The sequence below is a fragment of the Haliotis cracherodii genome, unplaced genomic scaffold (genome assembly GCF_022045235.1).
Source record: "Haliotis cracherodii isolate W230 unplaced genomic scaffold, xgHalCrac1.p SCAF_16, whole genome shotgun sequence".
Lineage (NCBI taxonomy): Eukaryota > Metazoa > Mollusca > Gastropoda > Lepetellida > Haliotidae > Haliotis > Haliotis cracherodii.
The window spans coordinates 15639979-15662329 of NW_027266271.1; the positions used below are offsets into that span (position 1 = coordinate 15639979).

The following is a 22351-nucleotide window of genomic DNA, read 5'->3' on the forward strand; positions in this document are numbered from 1 at the left end:
GTCAGCATCAAAGCAATGCTCATGGGTTTCACTTAGTGGAAAAGCTCTGCAACAGGCATCATTTTGGCTTCCCTCACACTTTATGCTGGCACAGCTCGGAGAGAGGCTTTTCAAGGCATCTCTTTATGCCTTTTCCCTTATTTTCTTCCATTAGGGTACAAATGTATGACCGTAGCTGGCTATATCTACCAGGTTAGACTGCAACTTAGCATTGAAAGCTGGTCACTGCACTTCATTTATCAGATTACTGTTGATGTAATTATCACTGTTCAGAAGGAATATGATTTAAAATAGTGTATTCATGGCAAAGGGCCACAATGACTAAATAATAAGATGTTTGTCCAAGTCTGCCCCTCTTGAGACTAACAACCATGACAGCTGTTTGTTGCAACTTTCTTCTCTGTAACTTGCTAAATGTCATTCCAGAATAGCTCAATTTCACTACCAAAATAAAATGCTGCCTCATTCCCTTAAGAAAAGTAAGAAAAAAATATTGTAATTAAGTCAATTGTCTTTTTATATGTGATAAGGATGAGTGGATCAAGCTATTTATTTCAACACATGCGCCTCAACAATGATCATCCCGTGGAATATATATGTATGTAAAGATGGGAGTTGTATGTTTGAACTGAAGCCATCGCACTGCTATTAGAACAGTGCGCAATAGATCATTAGTTTCCATGTCTGTGAATATTCATCTCCTAGCCTAGCCGGGTGCTGGCTAAATGTGTGTGTAATATATTTTTCACAACTATGATGCTTGTGTATTTAATGTGCTAATCATTTAATACTGTATATGATTATGGTAATGTAACTGTATGGTGCATTTTTGACAACCCCGATTCTCGTAATTTCCTAGTTTATAAGTCATATGCTGTAATGATTGGACAAGGATCATATTGCTTTGTTCAGCAGTACAAGGTCCACCATCAGAATACAGGAGGAGACTTGCACAACCCTTGTGACCATCATAGAATTTCTAAATAAATCTGTATCATAGAGAAGTACTTGTATTAATAACATGATTGTAACTCTATGTATGTAGTACGATCTTCACTTTAGAAGTCCGAGTTTGAAATAAGAAAATTCATGTGCAGAAAATATTACAGGGAAGATACAAATTAATTGGTCATTTCGAGATCTTTTCAGTGTTGAATCTTGGAATATGAAGCAGCTGAAATAAACTATTGCTGCAAGAACTGTGCTTGTTGCACAGAGAGCACTGATTATTGGGATGTATGGTTATGATACATTAAAGGTTCTCAGTAAGGTTCAGATCAATCTAAGGTAAAATGTGGTATTAGCAGTTTGCACAGAATTTGGTGAGCTGAAAATGAATGTACCATCACTAGATAACAAGCACTGGGCCATGATGATAGCTGTATTTGTTGTAACTTCTATGCCTTAACATAGTCTTACGAAAATATAAGCATTAAATCATATATATTTTTCATATGGCCTTCTGTTCAGCCTGCTAATGGCACATGTGTGCAAAATGTGTTAAAAACTGCAAACATGTACAACTACACTTGTATGATCTAGCATATTGATGTTTGAGACACATTGTTGGATGCACCATATATTTCCAACCATCGTTGTACATTGAAGAGTGATGTTCCCAGTCCTGATGTACCTTATACACTGGTGTGATATGTTGTGTATTGCCCGCTGGCTACAGATATACTGCAGACAGATGTTATGATACACATTGTAAAATACTCCCCAGTATGTCCCCACTCCCCATACTGTATAGTGATGACAACCTGCACTGTATAGTTTTTACCTTGTTCATCCAGTTAGAATGGGTATTCAGTGACCTCTCATAAAACTGACCAGCACTTTGATTGGTCCATTCATTTGTTAATATACAGCAAGTCTCTGAGCATTTGTCACATTTCTGGATTAAAGTTTGAAATACATTATGGCTTTGGTGTGTTTTGTTTCTATACAATCTATAATATGTACATTATTCCAATGGTTTGCATTGTAAAACTTGGTTCCAGAACATAAGTGTGTACTATTCTCCAAATTGAAGTGTTTCTCATCATCAGATGCACCTGCAATTATTCAGTGTAATAAGTTTAAATTATTTTATGGTTATTACCCAATGCCAGTTTGCCAGCATTTCAGGTCTCTTCTATCACTAACTTAGAAAACAATTTCCCAGCTTAAGAGAGATATTTTATTTGATGGTTATTTTTAGAAGCACACCATTCAAATCAAACTCAAATCAAAGCCATGGAAGTGTATGGGTCCAGGGTATTTATCATAATAGGAGATATAATACACTGGATAAAAGAAAATGAATACAGCAGCAGAGAGCTAGTTTCAGAAGGTTATGATGCAAATTATAGAGTGTTTTTTAGCAAAGCCTGGAGTGAATAATACCCTTGTAATTACAATACTGAACCCGAAACAAACCTGTTACACTTTCAGATGTATTATGGCCTTATTATTGTTTACTTCTTTGTGCAAAAACTGATGCAAGGGAGTAAATGTTGTTAGTGCTGCACTTAGTGACATTACCTGCAAGCTAACATTTGATGACCAGACAAACCTAGGGTGGATAGCATCAAGCAATCCATGAAGTTTGGGCAAACAAGGCCAATGGTTCTCAGGTGCTAAAACTTGCTGTGCAAAGTTGTGTCTCTCGGATGTGCCGGGACACTTGGGATACTGTCTGCAAAGGCCAGATTCATCCTTGTTAGAATCCTTCAGGTTAAGACCAGTGCCCACTTGCACAAAGCAATCTTAGCACTAGGACTATCGTAAGCCTATGTAAGTATGGGATTTACGATCATCGTAACGATAAGACCGTTTTGTGCAAGTGGGCCAGGACTTGCACCACACATCAGACTGAATACAATACTGTTTGAAGCTGCATTAATCCTATCCTGAAGTCTTTTTCCCCTCAATATCCATTTACTTAACACTGACAATAGTAGAGAGTACTTGGGACCTACTCAGTGCAAGAATCCCCACCGTGGGAGAGGCAACATTAAAACAAGAACCACATGGTTTTATTACTTTATTGTTCAAGTTAACAACAATTGAGAACAATATTTACTGCGAGATCACAGAGATGCAGATTAAGGATGAGTATCACACATTGTAACACCTGACAGCTGTTCTCTTTCATCAACAGCAACAAGGCAAAATGAAAAGGTTTCAATACCTGAGGACAATAACCAACATCGAAATACCCCCACCCCACTAAGGGTGAAACGATACACCGATATTCCGATGCATCGCGATACTTGACCCACGATACGATATACGATAAACGTGGGCCCATTTATCGATACGCAACGATACGGAATGCAAATCTCAAGTACAGCGTTTGCGGTTTATTGAAAGGCACAATAGCGAGCAAACTTGGTTATAGTGCGCGGTAACGCATGGCTCCCAAAAACGTACTTACATTTTTAATAAGCTCAGGTTTTTACACTGACAGATGTTTTTCCCCATCTCATTAAACATTATCAGCTGATCCCCGCAAGCATATAACAATGGAAATACAAGTCAGCAAGTCCGAACTGAAGTACGCAATTCAATACCATTATTATACTATCTTGTTATTAAAACGTGTTCATTTTATATCTGGACTTGTGTTTGTAGTATATTTTATTAATTTTACTCAAAATTTCATTTAATATTGTTTTCATTAAGTTAGGTGAAATCCTGTGTGAAGAGATACAGCAACCACGGTCAGATTACCGCTTTTGTCACATTGAAACAAACTTTAGTTGCTAGAGAATGGATACATATATGAAAAAAGGCCCTACTTTGACTCGTCAAAAGTCATATTTGTGGCAATTTGGCTAATATATATCAACATAACGTTTTCGCAATCGAAATACATGTAGCACGGGAAGTCCCTAGGGTGACTGGTCAAATTGTTCCATACATGTACGTACAAATATCCTGTAACAGCAATCACCAGTACCAAAATGCTACACTTGTGGTTCTTATAATTTTAAATATATATATAGTAAAAGCTGCAACTAAGGTAACACGATATTGAATATATTATTCCTGATAAAACAAAAAATTCAGATACAATTTCTTCGACCATTGAATCAAAATTCTTTGACGTTGTATCACTGGTGGAGCACATTAATTATTTTCAGGTGTTTGAACTTTGAATTGTTTTTAAGGAAAGTTAGAGAAAGTTCCACTTTGAAGCTGAACAACTTCAGTAGTCTTGTTATTATAAAATAATTTTGACTGTTCCAAAATCATGAAAGGTTCAAACTTGACATGCTATAAGTCTTGTTTTTTTTATCATTGCGTATCGAGATACGTATCGTATCGTGACCAGAATATTGAGATGCGTATCGTATCGTGACCTTCCTGTATCGTTGCAACCCTACACCCCACCCAAAAAATGGAAACTACTCAAAGGGCGTTAAGGAACGCCTGGTTCTTTCATATTACTGAAGTTGATCTGTAATGTCATGAATGATTAACTACAGTAATATGAAAGGAACAGGAGTTCTGTAACTTCTTTTGAGTAGTATATTATAATGGTTTACCATGAATTTAGAGAGCATGCTTGGACACGAAAGAAAAGGAAAAGCAGCTACTGCGAAGTGTTCTGGACAAGTCAGTGGACATTATCCTTGAAATATGGATAAGTAGGTTTTGAAACTATCCACTGAGTCCTCTTTCTGTGAGTAAGTTTTTCCGGTAAATTTTTGTTTGTTGTTAAACTCTAATTTAGCAATAATCCAGCAATATGATGGCAACCTGTCAACAATCAAGTATGGACCTGACAAACAAGTGGTTGATATTGTGAGCAAAGATCCACCCTGTCAGTACGATGACCCCTGATGTCGGGCCAATGAGAATGAGGTGATTGGGAACTGAAGTGTACTCATACCTGTGAACTAGTGATGAGGTAACATGGGGAAATTTAATTGTATACTTTCAACACAAGCTAGATCGTGTTTTTACTCATAAGTCTCCCTCAGCAACCCATGCTTGCTGTAAAAGGCGACTATGCGTGTCGTAAGCAGCGACTAACGGGATCCGGTGGTCAGTCTCGCTGACTTGGTTGATGCATGTCATCATATCCCAATTACGTGGATCGATGCTCATGATGTCAATCACTGGATTGTCTGGTCAATACTCAATTATTTACAGACTGCTGTCATATAGCTGGAATATTGCGGAGTGCGGTGTTAAACAACAAACAAACATGTCTCCCCCTGCTTTTTTTATACATTGGTTCAAGTTGTTACTATAAATGTGTTTGCAAATCTGAAAAACAATAACAGCAAAAAATACTAGAACAGATTCTGATTTTATGCAACATAATGAAATGTCTGACACCAATATCTGTTGACAAGAATTTGTGAATTGACAAAATACAAAATATGGACAGCTGTTGCAGATAGTGACAGAGTAACGGTATACATGGAAAGACATTGCTGGCGAACAGTAAATTTGAATGTCAATATTTTAGTTGATTAAATTGCCAGCTGCCATTATTGGAGACTCGATGCAAACTGTGAAACGCGATAAATCAAAATATTTGAAAATAGCAAAATAGATCAATTCAGCTGATGATAAATGCATACTCATTAATTTTAGCCAGGGTTCATGCCAAAAAAATTCAATTGCTGTAGAGTTTTGGCGGGAAGCAAACACTACGTGTACACTAGCTGTACATAATTTTGGACTAGACAATCCAGTGATTGACATCATGAGCATCAATCCACAAAGTTATGATATGATGACAAACACCAACCAAGTCACCAAACCTGACCATCTGATCCCATTAGTTGCCTCTTACGACAAGCGTAGTCGCCTTTTACAGCAAGCATGGGTTGCTTAAGACCTACCCCAGATCTTCATGGGTGACTAGCAGTTGTACGTACTTGAATCGTCACATTGAAAGAATAAAGAATTTGAAATCCACAAGTCAACGTGTTTTCAAAGAACTAACACACTAAAACATGATTCTTGTTGGCTCTGTGATACACTGACACTTAAAGTCGTTACAGGTCACATAAACCATGTGAGAGGAAATAATAACAGTATCTTAATATAAACTACTCAAGAGAAGTAAAGAACATCGATTCTTTCATATTACAATAGTTAAGCTCTCATGGTATGACATACTGCGCACAAGAAGTTAACCAACACTAGCAGGACACATTAGCTATAGTAAAATGAAAGAATCATGTGTTCTTAACTTCTTATGAGTAGTATATATATATATAAAAAAACAATACCCATGACACTCAGCATGCTCAACTGTACCCATTTAAGGCTGACTTGTGATGACAAGCACAGTTTGAAAATAAGGCCTTTTTTTCCTTTTACAGTTTCCCCAAACTATCGACTTGGTAGTCATACAAAAATCCAAATCAAGTGACTTCTCATTCTATCCCAAATTTGTATGATGTCTGGTCAGCACATCCGTGAAAAGTAAATGCACCATATTTGTCCAGAGTATTTGGTTTTCATCTAACATTTGCTTCTTATAAGGAACTGACAGATATAACAAACTTACTTTTTGGTCCCCGACATTTGCTGTATACATATATGCTTATATAAACCAACTACAGTTACAACCAACTGAAATTTGTGGTCCCTTTGATTTCATGATTTCATAAGATTACTGCATGATTGTTTTATCTTATGATTATTAGTTATACAACATACCTGATGTTATACAGAGTACTTATCACATGATTGTCCTCAGAGATTGTCATTCTATACCGTTTACATCAACAGACATAAGTGAACATTATCATATGGCAAGTCTAGATTTCTTCAGTTTCTGAAAATCAAGAGATTTCTTTGGGCTTTTTTATATTATGATTAATAGACAATGTAACAAAAAAATCTTTAAAATATATGTCTATTTCAGAGATTTAAATGCTAGTCTACATATGCTTAACGAAACACTGTCTGTGGTCATCAATCTCCAGAGCCCCAAGGTTTTAACTGTATAATATAATCTACTCTGACACAGCACTAATGGTTCATTCTCCACTAAGTTTGAATATTTACATAATTTGGTGTCTTTGTGTCATCAAAAAAATGCACGCTGAGTTATGTATGGCAAATTGTTCTTAAAATGTGTATGGTAGCCCTATATATTAGAATCACATCAAAATCCACCTGTATTGATGATATGAAAGCTACATGATGACCAAACGTAACCTTATTTGTCATTATTTATCGTGTCGCCGGTTACATGTATCTCAGTGTAAACGCCCTGGTGGGATTGTTTTACTGATTATCTGTGACTGCAAGTACCTAGATTTGGATAAACATTGAAATAAATAAGTTTTATGAACAATTGAGCCGCAAATCCGCAAAGTTTGGATTTTTTTCACTTCAATTTCTGTGTCTTAACATACCCGACCAGATACGTTACTCTTTTTGAGACTCCTGTTAAGAAATACATGAAAACATTGGGATATTGCTGATAGGGGGTTTGTGTAGGTTATAATATTGACTAGATCGTTGCAATAGCACTTGGGTATTAGCTTGCGGTCAAAAGCACTGGTGGTCAATGTTGTGCTGAGAAAAGGAAAGGTTCTTGAGATTTTGACCAGATACGTTACCACAATACCAAACATAGAGCCACCTGTTACCGAATAACTACACTGAATAACTAAACATACCACTTGGCCGTATTTTAAACATAGAAAAATATCTGACCGCTGGACCATTTCATAGTTTTTACATTCCTTTATTAGCCAAACCAGATACGTTCCAACCAGATACGTGACCAAAATCGGAAATTTGAATTTTGCGCGTTATACAGTCTCGGCAGCAGCGTGATTTGATGAGATGTCGTCTGCTAGCACACGTCCGGCTGTCAATAGAAATAACAAGACACAATTTGGCAACACTTGGTAAGTATCCATGTTAATCTTAACTACCTAAATGTCATCTTTCATTTGCACTGAAAGGAAGGTATACCTAACTTCTTTTACAATAGTTTTGTCAGCTGTTCCAATCACTAATTTGAAGTAGATGCACCAATTTAATTTTCGTTGAGGGGCAGTTATGCTGTGATAGATAACTGATGGTAACGTATCTGGTTTCACTGGTAACGTATCTGGTATCATTGGTAACGTATTTGGTTTAAGACAATTACCAGTTGATTTTGGGATTTTAACAGATTTTAAGATGATTTTATGTAATTGTGTTATGTTATATAATGTCAATGCTTCATTTCAGGCCAATCATGGGCAAGTCACGTGCAGAGATCCAAAAAGCTTACCGGGATCGCAAGAAGCAAAATGACATGGCTTATATGGAAAAGGAAAGGCTCCGACAAACCAAATATCGGGTTCCTGTTGGCATGCTGTCAAAGGCGAAGTTAAAAGCTCGTCGTCTCATAGATAAAGAGTACTCCACGAGGTACAGGTTGAAAAAGCAGAAGCTCAAGCAGGCAGTTGCAAATGCAGTCAGTGTTGTGGAACCAACTTCATCACATGGGTCACTTCAATCAAGCGATATTACTCAATCAGCTGAAGTCACCAGTACATCTGAGTCTGTAACTTCATCCACTCTGAAATCTCCGCAGACAAGATCACGGGGGACAAACCGTTTGCTTGTGCAACTTCCATTCCCTGTGAGATCTCCGACTTGTATGCGACGATCCAAGGCACTGGCACGGGCAAGAAATGAAATTTGTAAATTGAAGTCTCAACTTGAAACCCATCAGAAAAGTTCAAGGCGTTTCCAAAAACGATACGAACGACTTTTAAAGCGCAAAAACAAAATGGTACCTGGATGTACATCGGACAACAAAGAGGTTCTTACTCCCAAGTCCAAGACATTACATGACATTAAAAAGTCTGGGATTAGCCCCCGGTCATTGCCAAAATCAGTGGTCCGTCAGCTGCAGATTGGAAACTCATTGGTGTCAGAAATTAGAGCTGCCCACATGGAAAACACTTCACAGAAGCAAAGATCATTCATCAACACAGTTGTAAGTGGCCGTATTGTGAAGAAATATAGATGTATTAGATACCTTACAAAAGCTACAGGCATAACACGCCATGAATTTAGTGTAACAGGAGGCAAGAAATTGCTCATTACATCTAAGCGGCAACGGTTGACACACTTGAAGATGGAACTACAAAATCAAATCACTTCTTTTTTGGAGAAGGATGAGATCAGTAGGTGTATGCCTGGAAAAAGGGATGTTACAAAATCAAATGGCGAAAAGAAACAAACAAGAATCTTGAACGATTATCTTGGTAACACACATGAACGGTTCCTGGCTGACTATCCTGATGTAAGGATATCCTATTCGGCTTTCTGTAAGATGCGCCCAAAGCACATCCAAGTCACATCTCTGTTATCAAGGAACAAATGCCTGTGCACGAAGCACCAGAATATGGCTTTAAAGCTCAAATGCCTCTCATCACTAGGTATCAAAACCTCGCCTAATCCAGAAGTTGTTGGTAGGTCGGTGTCTCTTGATGACATGAAGGACATGTTGACAGGTGTTCAAGATGATGTGCCAGTTGAATATGAGGAATGGAGAAGTGTTGAGGTTGGAGGCAAGAAAAAAATGAGAATAGTAAAGGTTTCTCAAAGCAAAGATCAATTTATTCAAATGATGTTACAGCAGTATCAGATGTTCTTGGAACATATTGCCCGTGTGGCTGATCAGTATAAATCTCTGCATGAACTGAAATTGAATTTACCGGAAGGTCACATTATCATCCAAATGGACTTTGCAGAAAATTTCCTACGTCAAACTAATGATGAGATCCAATCAGCATACTGGAATGCAACAGCAGCAACAATCCATCCAGTAGTGATTTACCACAAATCAATGCAAGGAGCATGTGATCACACCAATCTTGCATTTGTGTCGGATGTGAATCATCATAATCCATCGGCTGTACTCGCTATATTGAAAAAGCTTGTCCCACATGTTCACAGCAAATTCAGCAAAGCCAAAGTGATCCACTACTGGACAGATAGTCCCTCTTCCCAGTACAGGAACCGGTTTATATTCACCATCATTTCACAGCATTTTGAACTTTTTGGTATAGAAGCTAGGTGGAATTATTTCGAGGCAGGCCATGGCAAGGGGCCGTGTGATGGCATTGGCGGCACGTGTAAACGTATGGCAGCCCAAGCAATAAAGCAAGGAAAAACAACAATACAAGATGGTCGAGACTTCTACAAGTGGGCAAGACAAAATGAGAAATCAATAGAGTACCATTTCTACACTCAAGAGGACTATGATGAAGCGACGTTGTATCTTTCTAAGATGACAACTAAGCCTCTCAAAGGAACCATGAAGCTCCATGCTGTAAAGACCACTGGAGATGGTAAAATCAGCATCCGGGATACGTCTTGTTATTGTTTGGGATGTTTGCACTGGTCTACACCATGTCAAGGATGGACTGAACGTTCCCTGGTTGAACCAGTGAAAACCATCAACGATGTTGAAAGTGATCATGAGATTATTCAACCAAGTTCAACTGATGATGCTCCTGAATCAGATAATGTTGTACCCAACAATCTGGAGATTGTCCCACCATTCATTCCTACAGTTGGAGAGTTTGTTGCAGCTACCTACGACAATCACTGGTATGTAGGTAGAGTTCTTGAGGTGGATGCGACCGACTCGGATGCTTTAATAACATTTATGTCCAAGCATGACGCCAGTGGCAAAACCCATTTGCAGTGGCCCTCAAAATCAGATGAAATCTGGATCCCATTTAGTAAAATAATCATGTCTGTATCCGAGCCATTGCCTGTTGGAAGGTCAAAAAGGTACAGCACATTGTCAACTGAAGATTTCGAATCCATCCTTCAGTTTGTAAATACGAAGTGAACAAATGGATTTCGCAGCCAGATACGTTACCATGTGGTGTAGGACTCTTATTTTGTTAAATGCGGCATAGAATGTTTTCAACTTTTTTCTTAATACAAAGTGCCTAAAAATGATTCATTTGTGTTTTCTTGTTCCAGTTGGCATGTTACATACGTTAGGAATGGTAGATGTTAGGCCAGATACATTGCAATAATTGACTTTGCCTAATGTTCCTTTGAAACTACTGTCTTGAATACCAAGACGTGAGTATTTTATACTAATGTGATTATAAAAGAAATACTTATCATTTGAATTTTAATGTTATGGTTCAATTTGTTCACTGTTATGTCTTACCAGTTAAAGCATTGATAATGACCAGATACGTTACCGTTATTAAAACCATATTTGGGTCACTATTATTTCCTAAATTGCCGATGACTTCATGTTTCATCATCGACATGATAATGAACTTTAATTTAATGGTAAAAACAATCACACTCTCAAGCATGTAGGTGTGTCGCATTCATAGAGGAGTAGAACTTCACAATATCTGTGAAGTCACTTTTTTTCATTGAGAAAACTACAACCAATTCCTTGTAACTGCAAGCAAGATAGCGGTCACTGTGGTTGTTCTTTCATACTGCAGTTTACAATTGTTCTGAAAATCAACATAATGAATGAATGGATGTACTAATTAGTCAATCAATACAATGTTCTATAAATACATAAGGTAACGTATCTGGTTTTACCCTAAATGGAAGGGTCGACTTTGTTATGTTGTATCTTTGGACATATCACACCTAGCATGCATTAAATTTAGCTCTGTAACCATTGAACCTTATTGATTAATTATGTTGAATAAAAATGAAGACATTCATAAGTTTCATCGTGGTCAATTACTCATGCATAATGTGCAACTTTAGGGGAGAATGAACCTAATACTATGGCACAAGCTCCCAACAGCGATATCTCGTTCGCGAAGCTCTCTGTACTATCACTGCCACCAGTCAAAACTCCCCACAGTGATAGATGACCACAACCATGCTTGGAGTTGAACTTGCAACCGATTGACTGTTATGTTTACAAACAAGTGACGACTGTTGTGACGCCGAATACACTTACCCTTGCTAAATTACTCTCTTTGTTTGTCAATTTGAATTTTTATTTAATCAAAACCATCATGTAATTGATATAGTAAGAATGTAAGGGAGAAGTTGATTGATTTTCCGTCAGTCTGCAATCTCGAACCAATCTGATATTACAAACAACAAAGTAAATTTATCTGGAAAACATGGTCAGTCATAAACCTTTTCAAAATTGACTATGATGGCATTCTCAAAGACATAAACAAAAGTATGAACATTACCACATTTGGGGTTAGAGGAAAAATATTAAGATTCTAGTTGTAGGAGCTTGACTATGGCACAACAAACAAGCACCAACATCCTGTACCCAAGATGTGCAAAAAACAAGCCAATGAATAACATTAGCATACAACATCCACTGACTAGTTGAAGTGACGAATCACAACTACACATATATAATACTACATATAGTATAAAGCACTCCTTACACACAGGCAAATACAAGTAATAATGCACCGGAAATGTGGCATGTAATGAGAAACACCAAAATAACTGTTATTTTCAGACATTTTCCAAAGGGAGATGATGGGAGCAGATTTATTATTAATAATAATTGCTTTCGTAGAAAGATATTAAATGGTTTCATTACAAATGTTTATATCTCTCCAAGTGATGGACTATTGAAGAATTGTGTTCATCGGTCTCCCTGAACTTCACCAAAAGGTTTATTTATCCCATGCTTCCACCACTTTGGGGCAAGATTTCAAATTACGTTCTTTCCACAAAGCGAGGTTAGCGCTACTACTGTTGTTATTATCACTTTGTGGATCGAGGCCCTGATCTGAAAAGCACCTCCTCTCCCCTTAGAGGAGAATTATCCAATACTAAATAGTAATTTGGTCTAATGGAGTGTCACTCATCACTTGATGCCAAGTTTCTTCTTGATGAATCTGGCTACAACCTGCTGGGGCCGGTTGTGCCATTCCTCCATGACGCTGTGGGGCGTGGTTATCTGGTCTCCGTTCAGGCGGTCCAGCAGCGTCACACATATCACAGCACCTGGAACGTCACATCACATGGAGGAGTGAGTTGGGTTAATGCTCCTTTAACAGTATTACAGTTATATCACGGTGTGTCACGGCGGCTGGACCGAACAATCCAGTGATTGACAACATGAGCATCAATCCACACAATTGGGATTGATGACATGCATCAACCAAGTCAGCGAGTCTGACCACCAGATCCCATTAGTTGCCTCTTACGACAAGCATAGACGCTTTTTACGGCAAGCATGGGTTGCTGAAGACCTATTCTACCCCGGATCTTCGTGGGCCTTGTACACAACAAACCACTTGTCAAGACAGACCAGTGTTGGTTGATGTTTATAAGCTCATAGGGAGTGAATTGAAAGTTACTTGTTGAATTGTCTCTCCTTATGAACCTGCTGTTCATCGCAAATGGGGAATGAAAAGAAACATGTAAATTGCTCAAATTAGAATATTACATTAATTTTAAAACACATATAAAGTGTCCTGCTTCAATAAGCCCCCTCCCCCTCCCCCTGATCAACTTCTAGACAAATTTGAAAGTACATAGGCGTCACATCACGGAGAATAACAACATTGTATACAACATGTACAATGGCACACCATTCTGATGGTGGGGAATAACCATACTGTATGACAACAGTGAATATAATGACATCTTGTCGAGGCAAGGGAGTTAACTGACTATAAAAAGACCAGTCTCCCCCCGAACTGGGCTGGAATTGCGGAGTTACAGTTTGGCTGGATAAACGAGTCCTTGCATAGTCCAATCAAAATCGCATAACGAACTAGACATCCGGTTCGTAAACAACATGGTTTTCAGCGTGCAGATGTCTGTCGACTGCAGGATATGCAAAGCATGTGTACTGTCAACTGGGCGTCGATAGATATTTTGCAAATCTTTTCATGTTTTTAATCAAGGTGCTCAACTGATCTGATGCACTTTGCAGGGTAAGAACTGTTTTATTACAATATAGATCTTGATAATCGATGAAAAAGTCTTGACTGGGCGTCGCCATTTGGTTTAAGCAAATGCAAGTGATATGAGTGATGGAATTTTACTGGTCAATAGGAGGGACAGAGAAGGGACATAACTCATAATAGCCACTGGTGGTGCTACCATTGAACCCAGAAATTCCAGCCTTGTTCAGCAAGTGTGGATACTGAACTTTTATAGTCAGTTAACACCCTTGCCTCGGGAAGATGATAGTTCACCTCTGATGGTGGGAAAGAACCATATCATATAACTAGACTGTAAAAATGATGTTTACCTCTTATGTTTGCCCTGTGGCAGTAGGCAGCAAAGCAGAGCGACTCCATCTCAATATTGCGGATACCCTTGTCATGGATACGTCGGAGGAACGCCATTTTGTCTGCCTGGGTGTAGTCACAGAACGCTCCGTCCAGACGAGCTTGACCTAGGAAATAAGACACTGGAGTTACTGAACACATGAAAACTTACATTGGGATATAGCTAAGGTGACATAACTTGCATGCGTTTAACATAGATTTACAACAGTTATACATAGTCAATACTTTGTGGAACGGGGCCCTGGGATCCTTGAAGTTTTCTGTTGTTCGGACCTGGGGATCTTTACTTTTTAACAATGGAGTAAGGACAAGGGCGCTTGATTCACATCAATAATATTAAAGTGACTTCCGTAATAAGCTCCATCATTCTGGCTTCTGCACGGATCTTTACTTTTTAACAATGATCTTTACTTTTTAACAATGGAGTAAGGACAAGGGCGCTTGATTCACATCAATAATATTAAAGTGACTTCCGTAATAAGCTCCATCATTCTGGCTTCACACACATAGCCGCAGCCTGTACAATTTACATTAGTTTCACCTTCGTTGCCGTTGTACAAAGCAATCTTAGCGCTAAGTTGATCGTAACTACCATACCCTAACATAGATTTACGACAGTCGTAGTGCTAAGTTGATCGTAACTACCATACCCTAACATAGATTTACGACAGTCGTAGCGCTAAGTTGATCGTAACTACCATACCCTAACATAGATTTACGACAGTCATAGCGCTAAGTTGATCGTAACTACCATACCCTAACATAGATTTAAGACAGTCGTAGTGCTAAGGCACGCTGGGACTTATGGCTAATGACACAATGGTTGACACTTTCAGTTTTCAGTTCAGACAGTCATGCATTTTTAGACTATTAAGGTAATGAGATCACCTGTTCTTGGCCTACACAGGAGTTTACCTTTGTAAAGTACACATCATGGTCTAAGGATCTACCCTTCACAGAATTCAGATCGTGTCGAGTGGTGATAGATATTCGTTACCGTATTCGACGTAATAAGTGCCCAGGGCGCTCTCAAAATTAGAAATGGGGGGCTCTGATTAGAATATTATTTTGGTGAAAAAAACAGAGTTGAAAGATAAATTTCGTGGTTTATGCTGACAGCCTGAAATGTTTATGTACCACAGATATATTTTTCCAGAATTTAATTGCCATAATTAAGGGTGAATATAACCGGTGCATGAGTGCGTATTATACGCGAAAAAATAAGTCTTGTGTACAGTGATCAATCGGAAGGGTGCCAACTGGGATTGTTCACTAGCCAATATATTAGCAAATATCTCCGTAGGCGCTTATTAGAGCAGGGCGCTTATTATGTCGAATACGGTAATAGGTATATCCTACTCAGTATAGGGTATATAACCTCCAGCTCAGTGAAGATGGTGAAAGAATTGGTCTTGAACAGCAAACCCATGCTTGTCATAAGAGGCGACTAATGGGATGGTCAGACTTGCTGACTTGGTTGATGCAATTGTATCTCAATTGTGTAGATCAATTCTCATGATGTCAATCACCGGATCATCTGGTCCAGACCTGATTATTTTATGAAAAACGGCGCCACATAACTGGGATACTGCAGCATCAGACAACAAAAACATGAACAGAGATTGTCTTACCTTCATAGAAGTCATGCGTGCACATGGTCTTCCCGATGATGGTCTGGAAATGGTCGTCCTCCGACGCCATGGCCAGCAGCTCCTGACACAGTTCCTTGTCCAGGAAGGAAGGAAGCTGAACCATCATGCCCATGATTGCCTGCAAGGTCAAGGTCATATTTGATCACGGTATTGATGCCTTTTCGTACTTGTGTCCGAGCCTAAATGTGATATACCTTTCTCTCACTGATACAAGACATGTGTAAGAATCAATGTATATCATATACACAAGGTATTTTGTGCAACCCCAGGATGTCACATCACACAAAACTTGTTTGGAATCAAGGTGTCAGTTATTTGCCCCCTATATAACCTATGTCCTATAAAGAAGTAAAACTACTGATTATCTGTCCTGAAGAACTACGGATTATCTCTCCCGAGGAACTACAGATTATCTCTCCCGAGGAACTACAAATTATCTCTCCTGAGGAACTACAGATTATCTCTCCCAAGGAACTACAGATTATCTCTCCTGAGGAACTACAGATTATATCTCCCGAGGAACTACAGATTATCTCTCCTGAAGAACTAGATTATTTCTCCTGAAGAACTACATGTTATCTCTCCTGAGGAACTACAGATTATCTCTCCAGAGGAACTACAGATTATCCCTCCCGAAGAACTACAAGTTATCTCTCCCGAGGAACTACAGATTATCTCTCCCGAAGAACTACATGTTATCTCTCCCGAGGAACTACAGATTATCTCTCCCGAAGAACTACAAATTATCTCTCCTGAAGAACTACATGTTATCTCTCCCGAGGAACAACAGATTATCTCTCCAGAGGAACTACAGATTATCTCTCCCGAAGAACTACATGTTATCTCTCCCGAGGAACTACAGATTATCTCTCCTGAAGAACTACATATTATCTCTCCAGAGGAACTACAGATTATCTCTCCCGAGGAACTACAGATTATCTCTCCTGAAGAACTACATGTTATCTCTCCCGAGGAACTACATATTATCTCTCTCGAGGAACTATACAGATTATCTCTCCTGAAGAACTACATGTTATCTCTCCCGAGGAACAACAGATTATCTCTCCCAAGTTAATCAACTTTCAACATTAATTCATCAAGTACCATAGTTGATATTATTACATAAATTGGATCTATTTTAACAGAACTTGAGCTTGGTAAGGCTAACTTGTAATGTCTAATTTTGAAATTAATTTCCACAGTCTTGTTTGTTGGAAATATTAATTTCCGATATGGCAAGGTCATGGCTGGTTGGACGGTCTCCGCGGTCTAGTGGTAGAACGTCTGACCGGAGAGAGGAAGGTCCGGGGTTCAAACCCCGGCCTTGTCATAACAAAAGACGTTAAAAGATGGTACTTGTTGTTACCCTGCCTCGCATTCAGTATGAATTGGCTAAAACAAGGACTGGTCAGGTTGGAGTCAGTATACTGTAACTGAGTGGGGTATTCATGTTAAACTACGGCATGGTATCTCAGTGGGCTCATAAGCACTATGAATCGGCATGAGTTCGGACTAATACAAGCAGCCACAGACACGTGCATGCACGTCGCTATATAAATGCAATAATCTTGGACTCAACGTTAAACACAATTTCACTTCACCATAATCACTTGATATACATTGGACAGAGTTGTTCCCCTTGGATGCATTATTGTCTATTTAGTAGTTATGGTTGTCAGACGTTTTTACCCTTTAAAATATGAACATTGATGTTCCAGCTTTCCGATCAAAAAGATGTTATATGACGTGGCTTGCTATTCAAATAAGGCCGTATTTTGGACTTATCATCTGTGACTGCATCCCTCCACATTGGCAATTGTCAACTACACATATTGCGACACATACCCTTCCAATTGTGAGTGTTCTTTTAACTTTCTTTGAAGTGAAACGGGGTTTAATGCCAGGTTCAAGATTATTACACTCATACAGCGACGTGCATGCATGTGTGGCTGCTTGTACTGGGTACTAGTCCGGACTCATGCTGATTTTATAGTGCCAGCCCACTGAGATACCATGCTGCAGTTCAACATGAATACCCCACTCAGACACAGCATACTGACTCTGAGCCGACCAGTCCTTGTTTTAGCCCCTTAATGCCGAGCGCCATACATAGTAACAACAACGTCAACAAGTACCATCTTTTAACGTCTTTTAGGTATGACACGACTGGCGATGGAACCCCGAGCCTTCCGCTCTCCCGGCAGATGCTCTACTACTAGACCACGGAGGCGGTCAACTTGTTTTGAGTCGTATACTCGACCTTCATTTGAGAGGAGTACTCACCACCTCCATGTATGGCCTGAGGATGCCATCGACAGCCTCACTAGTGATCACAACGGACCCTGCTTCCAGACCTGCCAACCAATACACAGCCATCAGTGGTGCAGAAGCATTAATGTTTTTATTGTCACAGTCAGCAATATTTATCTATATCACATTCGGGGATGATCCTGGAAATTTTATGTTCGAGAGAAAAATCTTTCCTGGTCCAAATGCAATGAGATTTTTTTTAGTGTGATGAGATTTTGCTTATTACCAGAGATACTTCATCTTCAAACAGTGGAAACTGTATTTGATTTTTGTTATTTTTTACTAGAATTATGATGTAATTAATGTTACTAGATAATATAGATATATCCTTGCATATCCTATTTTCGAAAACTTAATTATTCCACAGCAAAAAATAAAAAAATATTTGTATATTATTGGATAATGAGCATTGTCCACTGAAATAATCTACTAATTACATTATTATCCTGATTAAATTTATTCATTGTCGACTTATAGGAATTATTCGCGAGTACAATTATAGACCGTTTAGACAACCAGCTGTTCATTTCATTCAATCAGCTATTCTCAGATTTCTAGGTCTTTGACATAGATTGTAATTGAATAATCTTAGCAGTAAGACAGATATGTAGAAAAGGCACTACAATCGTCTTAGCAGTAATAGAACTGAGTAGAAAAGGCACTACAATCATATTAGCAGTAAGACAGCTGTGTAGAAATGGGCACTACAATCATCTTAGCAGTAAAAGAACTGTGTAGAAATGGGCACTACAATCATATTAGCAGTAAGACAGCTGTGTAGAAATGGGCACTACAATCATATTAGCAGTAAGACAGCTGTGTAGAAAAGGCACTACAACCATCTTAGCAGTAAGACAGCTGTGTAGAAAGGGGCACTACAATCATATTAGCAGTAAGACAGCTGTGTAGAAAAGGCACTACAATCATCTTAGCAGTAAAACAGCTGTGTAGAAATGGGCACTACAACCATCTAAGCAGTAAGACAGCTGTGTAGAAAAGGCACTACAATCATCGTAGCAGTAAGACAGCTGTGTAGAAAAGGCACTACAATCATCGTAGCAGTAAAACAGCTGTGTAGAAATGGGCACTACAATCATCTTAGCAGTAAGACAGCTGTGTAGAAAAGGCACTGCAATCATATTAGCAGTAAGACAGCTGTGTAAAATGGGCACTACAATCATATTAGCAGTAAAAGAACTGTGTAGAAATGGGCACTACAATCATCTTAGCAGTAAGACAGCTGTGTAGAAATGGGCGCTACAATCATCTTAGCAGTGAGACAGTTTTGTGTCTAAGGTTATTGTCAAGTACTGACCGAGCCCTCCGCTGGTGCCAATGCGGAACAGCGTCACCCCGGAACACTCAGCATGCTGCAGCAGCTTCAGTATCTCATGCAGGATGATGGAGAGCGATGGGATGCCCATACCATGCTGTCATGGAAACATAAAGGGGTATGCATCTCATTGTTCATGACATCTGTCCCACCCTAGAGTATAGAAACAGCAACAGACATGACATTTGTCCCAGCCTAGAGTATACTCACACAAACAGACATGACATCTGGCACAGCCTAGAGTATACTCACACTAACAGACATGACATCTGGCACAGCCTAGAGTATACTCACACTTACAGACATGACATCTGGCACAGCCTAGAGTATACTCACACTAACAGACATGATATCTGGCACAGCCTAGAGTATACTCACACTAACAGACATGACATTTGGCACAGCCTAGAGTATACTCACACTAACAGACATGACATCTGGCTCAGCCTAGAGTATACTCACACTAACAGACATGACATCTGGCACAGCCTAGAGTATACTCACCCTTACAGACATGACATTTTGCACAGCCTAGAGTATACTCACACTTACAGACATGACATCTGGCACAGCCTAGAGTATACTCACACTTACAGATATGACATCTGGCACAGCCTAGATTATACTCACACTAACAGACATGACATCTGGCACAGCCTAGAGTATACTCACACTAACATACATGACATCTGGCACAGCCTAGAGTATACTCACACTTACAGACATGACATCTGGCACAGCCTAGAGTATACTCACACTTACAGACATGACATCTGGCACAGCCTAGAGTATACTCACACTAAAAGACATGACATCTGACACAGCCTAGAGTATACTCACACTAACATACATGACATCTGTCCCAGCCTAGATTATACTCACACTTACAGATATAACATCTGGCACACCCTAGAGTATACCCACACTAACAAACATGACATCTGGCACAGCCTAGAGTATACTCACACAAACAGACATGACATCTGTCCCAGCCTAGAGTATACTCACACTTACAGACATGACATCTGGCTCAGCCTAGAGTATACACACACTAACAAACATGACATCTGTCCCAGCCTAGAGTATACTCACACTTACAGACATGACATCTGTCACAGCCTAGAGTATACTCACACTAACATACATGACATCTGGCATAGCCTAGAGTATACTCACACTTACAGACATGACATCTGGCACAGCCTAAAGTATGCTCACACTAACAGACATGACATCTGGCACAGCCTAGAGTATACTCACACTTACAGACATGACATCTGGCACAGCCTAAAGTATACTCACACTAACATACATGACATCTGGCATAGCCTAGAGTATACTCACACTTACAGACATGACATCTGGCACAGCCTAAAGTATACTCACACTTACAGACATGACATCTGGCTCAGCCTAGAGTATACACACACTAACAAACATGACATCTGTCCCAGCCTAGAGTATACTCACACTTACAGACATGACATCTGTCACAGCCTAGAGTATACTCACACTAACATACATGACATCTGGCACAGCCTAGAGTATACTCACACTAACATACATGACATCTGGCACAGCCTAGAGTATACTCACACTAACAGACATGACATCTGGCACAGCCTAGAGTATACTCACACTAACATACATGACATCTGGCACAGCCTAGAGTATACTCACACTAACAGACATGACATCTGGCACAGCCTAGAGTATACTCACACTAACAGACATGACATCTGTCACAGCCTAGAGTATACTTACACTTACAGACATGACATCTGGCACAGCCTAGAGTATACACACACTAACAAACATGACATCTGGCACAGCCTAGAGTATAGGCACACTAACAGATATGACATATGTCACAGCCTAGAGTATACTCACAGTAACAGACATGACATCTGTCACAGCCTAGAGTATACTCACACTAACAGACATGACATCTGGCACAGCCTAGAGTATACTCACACTAACAGATATGACATCTGTCCCAGCCTAGAGTATACTTACACTTACAGACAAGACATCTGTCTCAGGCTAAAGTATGCTCACACTAACAGACACCTCAGCCTTGTCCTATATACTACACCTAGCATAGCCTAGAGAATACTTACACTAACAGACAACACAGCCTTGTCCTGTATACTACACCTAGCATAGCCTAGAGAATACTTACACTAACAGACAACACAGGCCTTGACTTGCATGTAACATCAGTCACAGACTAGAGTATACTCACACTAACTGTCAACACAGGCCCTGTCTTGTCAATAGAATATGTCACAGTTTAGAGTATACTCACACTAACTGTCAATACAGGCCCTGTCTTGTCAATAGAATATGTCACAGTTTAGAGTATACTCACACTAACTGTCAACACAGGCCCTGTCTTGTCGATAGAGTATGCCACAGTTTAGAGTATACTCACTATAACTGTCAACACAGGCCCTGTCTTGTTGAAGGAATATGTCACAGTATTGAGTATACTCACACTAACAGCCAACACTGGCCCTGTCTTGTAGATGACATATCTGTCAGACCCATTGGCGATGTTGTATAGTGTCATCCCGGCAGGTATTTTGATACGAAGCTGCTCCTTCATAAATTCTGCAAACTTCAGCATTCTGGTCGGTGAGCCTCCAAAGCATACAAACTACAAGAGAAGCAAGGGAGCAGTTGAGTTTAGTAGTGCTTCAAAATTAATAATTCATTTCACAGCTAGTCAGATAAATGTGACACAGATCCTTGTCATTTTTGTGAAACCCACGAGCACATGCAGTGTGCTGACAGACCAGGGT

At 39.3% G+C, this 22351-nt stretch overlaps 1 protein-coding gene across 5 annotated transcripts in view; it reads right to left on the reverse strand.

The window, feature by feature from the left end:
- Positions 1-3015: 3015 nt before the first annotated feature.
- Positions 3016-22351, reverse strand: part of LOC139463871 (uridine phosphorylase 1-like) — a 46684-nt gene continuing 27348 nt past the window's right edge. For all 5 annotated transcript variants that reach the window (XM_071245270.1, XM_071245267.1, XM_071245269.1 and 2 more), the window contains 7 exons: positions 22045-22206; positions 19530-19644; positions 18188-18258; positions 15884-16022; positions 14213-14359; positions 11746-12954; positions 3016-6987 (listed from right to left, as the gene is read on the reverse strand). In XM_071245270.1, coding sequence (XP_071101371.1) covers positions 12815-12954; positions 14213-14359; positions 15884-16022; positions 18188-18258; positions 19530-19644; positions 22045-22206 — 774 coding nt within the window. In that variant the 3' untranslated portion in view covers positions 3016-6987; positions 11746-12814. The remainder of the gene's footprint in view (positions 6988-11745; positions 12955-14212; positions 14360-15883; positions 16023-18187; positions 18259-19529; positions 19645-22044; positions 22207-22351) is intronic.